The sequence below is a fragment of the Danio rerio genome, chromosome 16 (assembly GCF_049306965.1).
Source record: "Danio rerio strain Tuebingen ecotype United States chromosome 16, GRCz12tu, whole genome shotgun sequence".
Classification (NCBI taxonomy): Eukaryota; Metazoa; Chordata; class Actinopteri; order Cypriniformes; family Danionidae; genus Danio; species Danio rerio.
This window is the reverse complement of record NC_133191.1, coordinates 42,755,863-42,771,901: the sequence shown is the minus strand read 5'-3', so window position 1 is coordinate 42,771,901 and position 16,039 is coordinate 42,755,863. Positions and strand designations below refer to the sequence as shown.

Below are 16,039 nucleotides of genomic sequence, written 5' to 3'. Positions count from 1 at the left end.
TACTTTATGGTTGCCGTTTTGGTTTGGGAAACTTTCGTTCCAAAGAACTAAACTAAATGGCTTCAAATAATAAGGTTGCTCTACAAATTATCCATAAACGGTGAAAACAGAATGAGAGGTACTTTTGGCCTTTTTTGCATACACTTATTGAAATGTACTCCCATATTTTTTCACACAAAGCATCATGGGGAATATGACATTTTTGTCTAAATAACAAATAGAAAAAGCACCACTTGAAATGTTATAATGTTTCTCAGATGGTTATAAGTCAATCTGAATAAAATAAAAATATATGTAACGGACGTTTTATCTACAACAGTGGTTCTCAAACTTTTTTCAAGTACCACCTCAGAATTTTATTTCTCTCCACGACAAACCATAATGACCAGTATGGAAATACAGTAGCGTAGTTGGCTTAATTAAGCCAAGTATATATAGCTGCACAGTTCAAAAACGTGGCAGATTAATTCTTATTGTTATGAATATTTATTATTGTCAGCCACTTTAAACATTATAAATAGTTTGAACATTAACACTGTACTGTGTTCACAGGTAAAAAATAAAACGTCAATGTTTAAATTAAAATGTGATTTTGAAAGTTGATTAAAAATGACACAACATAAGAAAACTGCTGTACTTCAATGTAAAGTATTATCATAAAGTAACCTATTCATCAAAACTTGGACCTCATAAATAAAGGCTATATGTCATCATATTCATATATAAACTCTTTGATAAATTTTTAAATATATGTTGCATGTACACACGACTTTTTTGTATATCTTTGAAATATAAACATTAACTTGTATTTTAAATATATGAATAAAATTTACATATTTAAATTAGAAATAAGATCTGCTTAATGTGCTTTAGAGTAGGCTGTGTGTCAGAAAAGCAAGTCATTACACTATACCTGTCAACACTGGGATATAAAAATGGAGGATACGCCCCAACAACCATTACAAATACAGGGAGGTTAGCTTCACATGATAGAATACATAACAAACATTAGAAAATTGAAAATAAAATAAAAAGTTTACCCTATTAAAATCAGGCTTCTACTGATCACATCAGGCTTATCGTACGCATTAAAGGGTTAAAAGTGTTTTTATTTCTTTTACTTTATTTATTCAGCGAATCCTCCGCGTACCACTAGAAGGAAGCCTGCGTACCACAGTTTGAGAATCACTGATCAAAACATTCTGACTTTCATCTGAATTGCAATTTCTCACAAATACATGTATAGGCTCATAACTGACTGTAGAAAAAATATGAGGAAAAAAAGACAGAAATTCAATAATTCCTGAAAATCCAACTTGAAATTCTGGATGATGAATCTCAGAATGCTGAGCAAAAAAAAAAAAATTATTAACATACAAATACAAAATGAAGAGATAACGTCTCTTACAAACTTCTGACCTTTTAAAATATTTCAGCCATATCTCACAATCCTTTCTTTTTTCCTTCAGAGATGAATAACAAAGATCTGTGAGACATCAAGTTTAAGTTGTGAGGAAAAATATTTGAGTTATGAGACAAGTCTCAATCACCTTTCTAATCCTGCTAACTGATGCACATTTATCAGCATTTGGCCCAGTGGTATTTTGCGGTTTATTGAGACGCCTGTAATTGTGATTTGTAGAATTGTTAATTTACGTTATACTCATCATATTTAACTAACATGCCAATATTACGGTAAGTAGCCAAGAATGTACATGTATATGCAACATAGAGATTTCAACCAAATCTCAAATGCTTCACATCAGTACAGTTCTAGCGTTTTAGACATGTCCGCATCTGTTTTGCTAAAGTTGTTTTTATAGCTAGTGATTAGCAGTGTTGCCTATACTTAGATAATTGTTTTATATGTTTTTGCAAATATCAATTGGTAAAAATCGTCTTTATCTGCAGCACAGTTGCCCTCAAACTGCACGCTTGTTTTGTTGTAGACGAAGATATAAGACATTTACAAATTACAAGTATTGTTAACAATGGACTTCAGGTAAACGTTTATTCATCCAGAGATGTTTATGATTCTGTCTTATGACCTTTTAGTTGAGAGAAACAAACATTTTAGCCCGTGATTGAACTGACAAAATGAATTTTAAAAAAAAATCAAAAGTATCAAATCAGACCTTTTAGCACTTGACGACATTGTTTCAAATTATGGTTGCACTTCCAGTTTTGGGGAACTGTCAAAACATGGCTTCAAATAATAAGGTTGCACTACAAAGTATCTATAAACATTGTGAAAACAGAATGAGAGGTACTTTTGGCCTTTTTGCATACACTTTAATGATAGCATTAGCTATGTACTCCCATATTCACACAAAGCATCATGGAGAATAGGAAGGATTTTCTATCTAAATAAAGAATCAAAAAATCACTGGAAATGTTGTTTATAAGATCTTATAAGTCAGTCTATGAAAGTGTGTTTCTCCTAAATAATTAATAAAATAAAAATATAGGTAACTGTGAATGTTATCTCAAATTTTGGACTTTTTTGTGAATTGCAACTTCTCACAAATACATGTATAAGTTCCTAATCGACTCTGTAGAAAAAAATATGAGGAAGAAAGACAAAAATGCAATAATTCCAGCAATCCTACTTGAAATTATAATAAATTTCAGAATACTGATCAAAAAAATGAAACATAAATACAAAATTAAGAGATAGTCTCAATCTTCTTACTTTTTTTTTTTTTTTTTTTGCATCTTTTAGCAATATCTCACAATTCTTCTTTTTTCCTCACAATTCAGAGATGAATGGGAAAGATCTGTGAGATGTTAAGTTTGAATTGTGAGGAAAAATATTTGAATTACGAGACAAGTCTCAATCACCTTTCTAATCCTGCTATCTGATGCACATTTATCAGCATGTGGCCCAGTGATATTTTGGGGTTTATTGAGACGCCATCAGCTGATGCCTGTAATTGTTATTTGTAGAATTGTTGGTATACGTCATGTCATACACATCATATTTAACTAACATGCCAATATCATGGTAAAATAGGCAGCCAAGAATGTACATGTAAATGCAGTAAAGAGGGAGATTTCAATCAAATCTCAAACGCTTCACATCATTACAGTTCTCAGGCTGCTCTCAAATTCCAGACCTGACTGTTGAAAGGCCCATTTTCATTTCCCTGTAAAATCTCACTTTCTCTGTGCGACAGCAGTACTGCATGCTTATCGTACAGTACTGAATGTGACCTTTGACCTTTGAACTCAACTGACATTTTTGGATCTCTTGTTCAATGACAAAAAAAAATCCATTGCAATTACACATTTACATTAATTATTATACAGTATTTTAGAAAAGTTTAGGGAATATTATTGATATTAGTTACAATAAATTCATAAAAATGGTTTTAATTAACTTTATAATTCAAAAAATAATTCTCCCCCTAATATTTTTTCTATTGTAAAACTTCTGTAATAAAATATAAGAAATATTTACTGAGCATCAAATCAGCATAACACATACATTTAGATTAAATTACGAACAGTTATTCATGGATTAATGATTCATAATATTGCTGTTTTTAATGTATTATTGACCATATAAATACAACATTGATAAGCAGAGGATACTTCTTTCAAGAATGTAAAAAAATTGGAATTGTACATTTAATGAATATATATATATATATATATATATATATATATATATATATATATATATATATATATATATATATATATATATATATATATATATATATATATATATATATATATACAGTTGAAGTCAGAATTATTAGCCCCTTTTTGATTTTATTTTATTTTTTTTAATATTTCCCAAATTATTTTTAACAGAGCAAGAAAATTTTCACAGTATGTCTGATAATATTTTTTCTTCTGGAGAAAGTCTTATTTGTTTTATTTCGGATAGAACGGATAGAATAAAAGCAGTTATTAATTTTTTAAAAACAATTTTTTGGACAAAATTATTAGCCCCTTTAAGCTAATTTTTTTCGATAATCTACTGAACAAACCATCATTATACAATAACTTGCCTAAGTAATTACCCTAACCTGCCTAGTTCACCTTATTACCTAATGAAGCCTTTTAAATGTCACTTTAAGCTGTATAAGAGTGTCTTGAAAAATATCAAGTAAAATATTATTTACTGTCATCATGTCAAAGATAAAATAAATCTGTTAAGTTAAGTTTTGAAAACTATTATGCTTAGAAATGTGCTGAAACAATCTTCCCTCCATTAAACAGAAATTGGTGAAAAAAATAAACAGGGGCGCTAATAATTCAAGGGGGCTAATAATTATGACTTCAACTGTGTGTGTATATATATATATATATATATATATATATATATATATATATATATATATATATATATATATATATATATATATATATATATATATATATATATATGTATGTATTTAATAAGCTGCACTGTGATGGGGTGGAGCTAAAGGGCTCATAAGTCTAAAGCATTCGCTTCCTCACAAACCTACAGGGTCTCTGGGACAGTGAGGTGCTGCATACCTTTCCATCTCTGTCACCTTAAATTCTTTAACTGTGTAACATGTACAGGCTATTAAACTAAATGATTGTATTGAAATCTGGTATTGTGAAACATATTACAAGTGGTTAATAATATCAGAAACATTAATAAAAAGTCTATTTATATGCAATATACTTTATACTGGTCTCACAGGACATCTTATAAAAGTAATAGGTTGCTGACGACACACATTAACAAATACTGGCATAAAAAATGATCTATGTATACTGTAAAAAATATCTGTAAATGAGCAGTTTTTGTGATTTAATTTTTTTCCTGTTCATTTATGTTTCAAATTTAATTGCGGGACCTTGATATTTCCTTCAACTTTTAATCTTGAAAAGTTTGTTAAACTGACTGTTATGAACATTTTTAATTGCTTGAAGTGGTATATTGTCTGGGTTGGTCTTGTATATTATGGTACAAAAACTTTGAAATAGAATGCCAGTACATACCTTATTCCTTATACATTATATTATATCAAACAACAACAATGCCATTAAAAGTCACTTTCTTAAACTGTAGAGTTGAATTTTCAACATCAAACTGAAATGTACAGTGAGATCAACATCCCATAATACAATTCACAATGTCAACAATTAACCAATATGTCTTACAGTGCAGTTAGTTTGTTATATATTTACTATGCAATTAATTCTATTTGTCAGTCTAAATGGCGTAAAAATGTTTATTATGCATGGATGTAATTCTATAACGTTAAACCTAAATATGCACTGATTAACAACGCATTGGTTGAATCCATACATTAAACGATTTCTCCCTAGTGACCAATTTGTTTGCTTTTTGCTTTCAACAAGACAAGACAAGTGCTTAAAACCAACCAATATGAATCTGACGACAACACTTCATATTGACAAAGCAAACCGTCTGAGCCACTAAATGTGCATAAATAAAGTTGATTCTATGTCAAAAATGTATATTTTACTAATCCATATGTCTATTGGAGACAAGTATTCCTCTCGCTATCAGCTATTACCACTATTGATATCCCACCGTGTCTAATTATTGGATTATTTGGGGTTCTTCCGCCCGACCACACTTTACCCTCTCATTTTGTAGGCTTTGTAGCCTTCTTAACTCTTCTGGCTAGGCGATTAATTCTTCTGAACTGGAAGAGCCCTCACCCTCCTTCTCACACTTGTAGGATAAGAAATGTTCTTTATTTTACTGAAATGAGAAAAAACAAAAAGGAACTCTCTTCTCCGACCTGGCACTATTTTTATTAAATTGTGGGAACCCCTTCGCAAACATGTCCAAACTCTTCAGCTTGATCCTGCTCCTTGTGATTTAGTCCCCTGATTTATTTATTTTTATTTATTTTTTTTTTATTATTAATATTATTTGCTCAAAATACTCTTCAGTGTATTTGGTTATTGTTACATTTTTATGTCTTTGTATATTTTTGTAATGTTTTTATAATGTATAATTAAACATTTTTAAAAATTATATTTTACTATTATTATTTTACTTATTTAAATCTTTTTACGATTTGCAAAAGACCCCCACTGAAATGTCATTCGATATCACAATGGTTTATATATCAAATAATCTTATCTTTTTGGCATAATTACAACAAGAATAATTTGATAACCTCCTAAAAGACACTATTTAAGGATCACAGTGCAGCCCTAAAACTTTAAATATTTTTTTTTACACATTGCCACTTTCCTTACAATTAAATTTTACCCACTGGCCAGCGAGAAGTTTTTAATAAATAAAATGTTTACAAACCAATTATTTAAATAAGTACAGGTCAGAATAAGTTGCTACATAAATACACTGGTTACGCTGAATGCCAACATTATTTCAACAAATTTTTTACATTTTATTTTCACAAATGGTTCTGGAAAATCAAAGTATACATTTGCATTTAACATTCTATGTATATTTTTGCATGTTTAATTTGATGTGAACTCCAAAAAGTGTGTGTTCCATCTTAGATCCACATTTGAATCTCTGTGAATTCCCTCTATGTTCTAGCTTCTGCATCTTACCTTCACCCTGGAGGCTCCCATGGCCAGCAGCCTCCTGCTCAGGTTGCCAGACGGTTGCTTTCCGGACAGAGCTCTGATTCCTTGGGTAAGTGCAGTCTAGGGGTTTCAGAGAATGCAGCCAGCACCGTTTCAATGAGGGGCTTCTGTGGTCAAAACATTCTTCTGCCCTGTGTGTGATGCTGGTCCCCCTGCACCGAGACAGGCGGACAGAGCTCTTGACCCTCTCCACAATCTCCCAGGCTCCCACCTCTCCTCAACTGGGTGAGAAATACCTGAGTTGTCCCACAAACAAACACTCTCCTGTACTACAAAGAGCAATGGCGAATAAATGTCAAATATAATTCCCTGTCAGATATAACTCACTATTCTCTAGCTCTAGAATATTTTCATTATATTTATAATTATGTATAATTTTTTTGGTGTAATATTGGCGGTTAACTATTACTATCAGTGGAGGATAAAGACGTTTCTGAATTATAATTCTCATTTCTATTGTGATCTTCAGTGACTTTTTAAACTCCTTCAAAATGTGGCATTACCGTAAAAGATTTCTAAAATGCCATATTGGTGGTAAATGACTCTTTTAGAAACAGAAAAGGTAGGACAAATATTCAGAATAGCACATATTCCAGAAACAGAAAAAGTAGGACATATATTCAGAACAGAAAGTTTGTTTATCTTCTGCAGAATCATTTAAATTCAAATCATTCTTTGCATCAAGTGGGTATCATATATCAAGCAACTCAGTATACTGGCAGTAAACAAATAACCAGTCAAATAAAATAAACAGCTTCACTTCAGGGCTCAGTGGGTCCCCTGGTGCAGCTCCTACTCTAGGCTCAGAGGGCTTTTTTCAATTCACTTTTATTCCATCTCTATTTCTATACCGCTTTTTGCTTAATCATTCTTTGCCTCAAATGGCTCAGAGGGCCTCATGGTGCAGCTCCTACTCTGGGCTCAGAGGGCCTCATGGTGCAGTTCCTACTCTGGGCTCAGAGGGCTTCGTTAAATTCAAATTAATTTTTCCATCTCTATTTCTATACCGCTTTTTACTTAGTCATTCTTTGCCTCAGTTGGGTTCCATATTTCAAGCAACTCAGTATAATGACAGTAAACTAATAAACAGTCCAATAAAATAGGCAGCTCCACTTTAGGGCCTAGTGAGTCTTGTGGTGCTGCTCCACCTTTAGGCTCAGTGGGCCCCCTGGTGCAGCTCCACACCTGGGCTCAGAGGGGTTTGTTCAATTCAATTTTATTCCATCTGTATTTCTAGAACACTTTTTACTTAGTCATTCTTTGCCTCAATTGGTTACCAAATATCATGTAACAGTATAATGACAGTAAACGAATAAACACTCAAATAAAATAAGCAACTCCTCTTCAGGGCTCAGTGGGCCTTATGGCGCAAATCCACCTCTGGGCTCAGTGAGCCTTGTTGCACAGCTCCACCTTTGGGCTCAGTGGGTCCCCTGGTGCAGCTCCTACTCTGGGCTCAGAGGGTTTTGTTCAATTCAATTTTATTCCATCTCTATTTCTATACCGCTTTTTACTTAATCATTCTTTGCCTCATTTGGGTACCAAATATCAAGCAACTGAGTATAAGGACAGTAAACAAATAAACAGTCAAATAAAATAATCAACTCTACTTCAGGGCTCAGTGAGCATAAGGCACAGTTCCACCTCTGGGCTCAGTGAACCTTGTTGCGCAGATCCACATTTAGGCTCAGTGGGTCCCCTGGTGCAGCTCCACACCTGTGCTCAGAGGGCTTTGTTCAATTCAATTTTATTCCATCTCTATTTCTATACCGCTTTTTACTTGATCATTCTTTGCCTCAATTGTGTACCATATATCAAGCAACTCAGTATGATGACAGTAAACCAATAAACAGTCAAATAAAATAAGCAGCTCCACCTCTGGGCTCAGTGGACCATGTGACGCAGCTATATTTCTGGGCTCAGTGGGTCCCCTGGTGCAGCTCCACCCCTGGGTTCAAAGGGCCTCATGTTGCAGCTTCTTCTCTGGGCTCAGATGGCTTTGCTCAATTAAGTTCTATTCATATGTATTTCTATAGCACTTTTTACTTTGTAGATTGTGCTAAAGCAGCTTAAAATAGTTGAAGATTATAACACGCCATAACAGTATTTCAAATTGTGGAAACATTCCAACATATCAGGCAAGCAGATGATTACTGGTAGAATGCTCAATGCTGGTTGATGTTCTAGTTAAATTAAAACTGATTGAGCTCAGTTTATTGTAAATGTCACTGTTGAAAGGCTGGAATCATGGGCATTTGTTTTTATGGCAAACCACATCTCGTAAAGGCATAATTAAGTGAACGGGGCTATTAACCTTATTCTCGCGTAATAGCAAGGGCAGCCATTTTTAATCTTATTGACTTGAGATTTAGTCCACTTCCATTTATTTTTTGATAAATAGTTCATTCTGCTGAATGTTTTAAACTGATTTTGTCTAATATTTTTATGTATTGTGGTTAACATGGTTGTTTATAGAGCAAGTAGTTTAACCGTTTTCTTCTATTTATTATTCCTTGTAATTTTTGTTCATAGACAACTGAATCCGAAGTTCTTAAACATTTGCAGAAAAGAGTTTACATCGGCATTGCAGAATAAGGTCCATAGGGGGCGATTTTGGGTGCAGCCTCATTTACTTTACTACAAAAAATTATAATGGCCATCACCTGTTGCCAATCATTGACTGCTCACACTGATTGGTGGATGAGGAGCAGTTGAGAGTTAAGCAGCAGTTTAATCCATTCCTCTTTGTTTAAACATCCATAGTATTTATTTTTACTACTATGGAAATCAATGGTTACAGGTTTCCAGCATACTTCAAAATATCTTCTTTTGTATTCAACAGAAGAAAGAAACTCAAAAAGGATTGGATAAAGTAAAGAGTAAATGTTGAGAGATTCATTTTTGAATGTAGGCTACTATCCCTTTCATTCCTTTGCCAGATTCATTTGCTGATATTTGTAAACGTGTAAGAATAAAGAATAAAATTGCAGTAGCAAACTACTCGTGCTACAAAAACCATGTAGTTATGACAATACATTTAAATACAAGTTCTCAACATCAAGTAGCATAAGTGCTTTTGTTTGGCTATATATCAGTGGGCGTGATTGAGAGCACAAGTCTCGACACGCTCTGTGAAATATTCTAAGCAAGTCTGCATCACATTTTGATTATTTAAAAAAAACTTTTGTTATGTATTTAAAAATGTGAATTATTACTTTATCTTTTGCCATGATCTGAAATCATTCTAATTTATTTATTTGATAAAGTCTGCTTCTCAGTGTTGAAAAAATGAGTGGTGCTTCATGTTTTTGTGCATACCACTTTTTTTTTTTTTTTTTTTTGAAGGATTGTTAATTTTGAAATTTCAAAAGAGTTAAAAATAGAAATCCTTTGTAACCTCATGTAATTTTTGTTCAAATTAATGTGCTGCTGCTAACCCTAATAATCATTATCATCAACGCAACAGTGTCCTCTTTTGTAAATTTACAATAGTGATTGAAATGTGCTGTTCATAAGTTGAATAACGTTAAACGTTTGCTACAAATAAATTACAAATGTTGTTTTTTTTTTAAAGTTTAATTATATTGATGCCACTGCACATTTAATCCATAGAAAATCTCAATATACTTAAAATTATCTTATGAAAGGACCCACAATGGAGAACTTGCATTTGATTTTTCACCAAAGGGAAAAAAATCAAATACATTTAAATATTCAATTAAAGTTTTAAACAAATAAACTTCAACATGTATTATTATTGGTACGCGTGACTTGGTACGGGTGAAACTAAATGCTGCAGATTAACTACGTTTATATACTGCCAACCCCTTTACATAACTTCTTAACATTTCTAATATTGACTAATGTAATGATGTGCACCTTTTGTGAAGCTGCTTTGGAATGATAATTATTGTGTAAAGCGCTGTTCTAGTAAACTTGAATTGAACATTTAAATAACTTTTGTGCATGACTGATCCATGTATCTGTCCTTTTTCTGTGTCTTTAAAGAAAGACGTTTACAAGCATTATTGTTCCAGCTTTAAATGCATGTTTGCACACTGAATGGTGGTCCATTTTGGTACACAAAACGAAAATAGAAAATAATACAACAAATAAACAAAACCACTAAAAACAGTAATGCACTAAAGATGTCTTTTAATAAAAAAAATAGTCATGAAATAATTTTAAATAAGAGACCTAAACAATAAATATTTCATGTAAGAACTCAGAGAACTGCTCTAGAAGTCCCTCGGGTGAAAAACGAAGCTCCTTTATCGTGAACTTTGAATTGAAATATTTTCCGTTGGTTGTAAGCATCGTTTTCCCCCTGTCGCCACCAAACCTCCATCTGAAAACACACAAAACCGTCAGATCAGTTAAAGGTCCCATAAAATTAAAATAAAAAAATTAGATGTTAGTTTTTAAGGACATCTATATGTTGGTGTGCTCCAAAACAGTGACAATTCACGTTTAGAAGATATAAACATGTAAAGCTTGTAGTTTGTAGTTTCTCAAAGCTTGACCAATCAAATGCTCTCTAGTATCCATCATGCCCCACCCCTTCTAGATGGTTCTCATTTGCTTTTCATTTGATGCGCTTGAGCTCAACCACTCTCATTGGCAGAGCTGTGTTTAAAACAACACGATTGGCTGTTTTTTAAAAAGGGGAGGGGCTACTCTACAGTCCCACCCTCTCTTTATTTTCAGTTGAGATTACATTAAACATCACATAAAAAAATGCACATTTCAAAGCACTTTACCGGACCTTAAAAAGCAATTGAATAGAGTCTATAAGTGAACTGTAGCATGAGACATGCACCTGTCCGTGTATGTCCCTGCAGTAGCCGGTAGGTAAACCCTCCACATGTAAGGCCAGATGACACTGATGAACTAGTCCCCTCTGGAGCAGGTTTAATCCCTCTTCATCATCATCAGCATCCTCCTCTTCACACCTCACCAGAATCACCATATTTCCCTGCACATCAATATACATTTATAGTTCATTTTATTAAAATAGTTAAAACCAAATGTGTAGTAAAATATTCGGGTTTCTGTAGATTTAATATTTAAGACCAATTAAAGGATTTAATGAATAATGTGAAGGCAACAAAATTCTTGTTCTTTAAATGTAAATAATCGCATTGCAAACAAGTGATTGTTCTATGTATTTGTCTCATTTTGTCAGTGCAAATATATACATTCCTAAATAATTATTGAAAACACATTTACTTTTTTTTTTTTTTAACTGAAGAAAATGAAGCAAATTTATGCTCTAAACCAGAACAATAATCTGCCAATTGGCTCAGAAAAGTCGACTTAATTTATTCCTAATAGACATTTTCAAACCCCTTTTACAGATACTTGTTTTTTGAATGAAATATATCTAAGTAAATATATCTTGATTTTTTTAAGGATAATTAGATATTTGTATTGGAAAATAAGCAATACTGAGAAATGCAATTTTAGATTTTATGATTTGTTTGTAGAAATTTAATACTGAAGCTTCAAATACATTTGAGACCTACAGAAGAGTTATGCATTTTAATATATTTTAAAATGTGATTTAATTTCATATTTTAAAATATGACCGCTCTGTCCTCAGTGTTACATGATCTCTTAGGAAGAATTTCAGTATGTTCAATTGCCATTAACATGATGATTTAATAGTCTGTTAATAGCTTACTAATTGTATTATTTATTAATAACGTAATTGTGCAAAATGAAACATTCAAACACACTATTATTGCTAAAACTTTTCAACTTGGAATTTTCTGATTTGTGTGAAGACATTAAATTGTGGTGCATCAAATACATTTGAGACATAGAGGAGCTGGTGTGTTTTGTATTTTTAATAAATTTTCAAATGTAATTTCATTTTTAATATTTTATAATATAATTTAAATTTAGTGCAGTCACTGATCTAAAAACGGTGATTCACCTGTAACTCGGAGCACACAGTGGCTCGACAGTAGAGAGTAAAGTCTAGTATTGCTCCAGCACTGACACCTAAACTCAAAAGCACACTTAGATCATCAATGATCAACACTGGAGGACCGTCATCTCCGCTCTGACACAATGAACTTTCCACAAATCTGAAGAGGCCTTCCAGTCCAGCACGAGGAGACCTAAAACACAAAACACATTTCAAAATCCATTTCCTTTCTGACTTAATGAGAAGGGTTATAGGGCTGGGTGATGTGACAAAAATTTCTTATCACAAAACAAGTCACTTCATATTCGATTTATAAAAATATACATCACAATACTTTTTTTTTTTTTGTAAGTTCAGTAAAACCTGTTAACATCGACCGCATGGAAAGGACTATTTGTTTTTGACATTAAATGCTCTTATATACTCATTCATATGATTGTTTTTCTCACTTTATTTACAATTTCTGGCCAAATGTTAATTTCTAAATGTAGAAATCTAAAATAAATGTTAATGAAATATGAAACCTTTTTAAAAATGAATTTTAACAGAACCAACATGCAAAATTTAAACTTTGCACTTTCAAGCTTGCAACATTCTGACCATGCTGTTTTTTTTCTTCCTGCAACCAGACTGCAGTCATCCAAATGATGAAAACTAAAACGATAGAATCGATAGAGCACAATATTAAAAACTAAAGACTTTTTATTTCATCCATAATATTATATAGACTCAAGCCCAAAATAATTCATACCCCTTTCAAATCCTGACTTAGTTTTTGTTCAAATGTAAATGCGAATTTTTTTTTCCCCAAAATGATGCATTTTGTACATTTCTTCACCTTATGATTATAAGGTTCTATCTGACATTTTTGTCAAAATTGAGTTATTGACATTATTAAATGACAACTTATTTACATTATGGAATGTTTTTTATTTTATTTAGTTTTTTACATTTAAGACTTTTTATTTTAAAAAACTAAAGTTACACACGTGTGTATGTATGTATGCATGCATGTATGTATGTGTGTGTGTGTATGTGTATATATTTTGTTTGGTTTGCTTATTTTTTCTTATTCTTTTCTACATCTCTTTACCACAAAACAAAAACAACTAAAAATAATGAATAAATAAATTATTAGTTTCATTTAAAATAAATCTTCATCCGATTTGACAGCTGAACTTCTATATTGGGGGTGAGGGACAAATATGCGCAGACGTAATAATTATGATACACTTATATATTAGACCCTCTACTAAATGAGAGAATACAATCTTGAATATATAATTTATAGATATAATTTATACTTCTCGTTATTTATTGGGGGCCCGCACATTTCCTGAGGCCCTAAGTCGCCGCTTACCGCGCTTATTGGTTAAATCCGCCCCTGACTGTATATCATCATATTGCACAGCCCTAGAAGGGTCATTTGAACTAAATTAGCTTAAATGATGCTTTACGTGCCTGAGATAACTCAAAGCTTGTGTCCCCTCACTGGTGTCCTCCTTTAAAATAGCTCCAATAGAGTCCTTCAGTCCTTCCAGAAAGACTAGCTGGCCTTTTTCTCTCGCCTGGGTCAAACTCACTCCCTGCGCAGAAACCAGAAACCACACCATCAAGACTGATAATTATTGTCATCAGTGAAATTACTAAATAATGCAAGTAGATGTAGACTTACCAGCCTCTGACCGACAGCACTGTAGTGGCTGAAGGACTGTACAAGACCCAGAAAACACACCTTACAGCCAGCTGGAAATATATATAATAAAGTTATTGATGTCATGAAGGTAATTTAGATTAGATTTTGAGGTACAGGTTAATTTGTGTAGGCTAAATTGTCCGTAGTGTATGAGAGTGAATGAGTGTGTATGGATGTGGAAGGGCATTCGTTGTGCAAACATTAAAAATGGGGCATTCTGCAAGTGTATGTTTAACAGTTTGGTTTCTGTTGCAATATTTCCATTTTGGAGGTTATTCTCTTTTGAGTAAATGTGCATGTGTGTCCAATATGACATTTTCTGTAAAAAAAAAAAAAAAATCTCATCAAATCGTGAGTTTAAAAAAAGTTTAATGTTCTACCTATTTCTGGCTGAGTTTCAGAAAGTTTATTTTCTGAGCATAGATCCCATTCTGCTTTTGTGAAGGTAAAAGAGTAAAATAATGTTTCATCACGTGTAAATTGAAAGCGGAACTATATACTTTGACCTGTTTTTATTAAAGTATAAAGGAATAAGTGATTACACAACATTTTAAATAATTAACTTTCTGTTGACAAACGGATAAAATGAGTTTGAAATATAATAGAAAAGTATAAACCGCAATCCTTAAATGTTTTTGTATGTCACATTCATAACCATTCATTCATTCATTTTCTTTTCGGCCTAGTCACTTTATTAATCTGGTCTAATTGAATAATCAAGTGTAAAATAATAATTGGTCTTAGTTTTAGTAACAATTTAATAAAATGTATCGTTATTAACTTGTAAAAGTTATAAGCAATACAATTTCTTATGCCTGAATGTTTTCAAAACCCCAAAACACTTGCGAAATTATCAATTATAATCCAGACTCAATATTGCACATATTGATGTGCCTATTGCGAATGATCACCATATTATACGCTATATTATATTATATGTGATCTTAATGCTAAAAGGATATATTGTTCAGCTCTTGTTTTAGCATGAATGTCATTTGCACAACTCAACTTTATTAGTCAATATTAGAACAATTGATTATTTACTAAAAAAAAAAAAAAAAGGACTGACTGTAAAGAGAGCCATCTCTAATCCCAATATTTGTGAGATCGTATATCTTTTGATAGTTAGAAACTAAAATTTGAAGCCACAAACAAAAACCCTGATATTCATTACCTGGATCAAAAACAGAACTTAACATGGTTTTAATTATTAAAAACTGCTTTAAAGTGTGGTTTTGATATTAATTAGAGGAGCTCACTCACTCACCACGTAAATAGAAAGACAGATAGTGATGAATGAGAAACGATGCATCAGCTTGTCTGTCAGACAGCAGGATAAAGTCCCCCTTAAAGTACAGAAAGCATCGGTTAGCCAGTAACGCTGCTAGTTACATCATGTTTACAAAAAGATAAATGATCACTTACAGGTTTGAAAGTGTCTGGAGAAGCATTGAGAAGACTGTTCAATTCAGGAAACATTTCTGTGGTAACCTCAGAGATTAACTTGACAGTTAAAGTAGATTTTGCTTCAGTCTCCTCTTTACTCGTTCAAATATTTAGTATTTCTCATGCTAGCAAAAACATGACTGTAAACACGAGCAGCGAATTCACTTTCATACTATCCAGAGTATAACTAGCAGAGTAGTTGTGATGCTAAATGAATATTTGCGTTGTATACGCATTCAAGAAATCAAGTTAGAGAATGTTTTTTTTTTTTTTGTATATGCTTTGACATCAGTTGCTTTTATATTAATAACAAACAAAAGTAAAGAAATTGCTTACGTTTTTCGTTTTTCTGCTAGTCAACGTGTGTACGGAAGCCGCATTAG

General features: G+C 32.4%; 3 protein-coding genes across 4 annotated transcripts in view; 1 reads left to right on the top strand and 2 right to left on the bottom strand.

Moving 5' to 3' along the window:
• The window catches only part of zgc:113232, a 29,900-nt gene extending 23,164 nt beyond the window's left edge, over nt 1-6,736 (bottom strand). Inside the window, 1 exon segment of one of the 2 annotated variants that reach the window (NM_001014359.1) lies at nt 6,547-6,736. In NM_001014359.1, the coding sequence (NP_001014381.1) occupies nt 6,547-6,567 (21 nt within the window). In that variant the 5' untranslated portion in view covers nt 6,568-6,736. 2 annotated transcript variants of the gene reach the window in all.
• A 2,593-nt stretch (nt 6,737-9,329) lies between these two features.
• cdc42se1 (CDC42 small effector 1) overlaps nt 9,330-16,039 on the top strand; it is a 47,538-nt gene continuing 40,828 nt past the window's right edge. Inside the window, exon 1 of the mRNA XM_073925339.1 lies at nt 9,330-9,461. The gene's annotated coding sequence lies outside the window, so the exon portion shown is untranslated. The remainder of the gene's footprint in view (nt 9,462-16,039) is intronic.
• On the bottom strand, nt 10,715-16,037 carry elp6 (elongator acetyltransferase complex subunit 6). The gene is given in 7 exon segments (NM_001103142.1): nt 10,715-10,930; nt 11,402-11,557; nt 12,521-12,707; nt 13,976-14,100; nt 14,190-14,260; nt 15,478-15,556; nt 15,636-16,037. Coding segments are annotated over 7 exon segments (795 nt in total). The 5' UTR covers nt 15,690-16,037; the 3' UTR covers nt 10,715-10,807.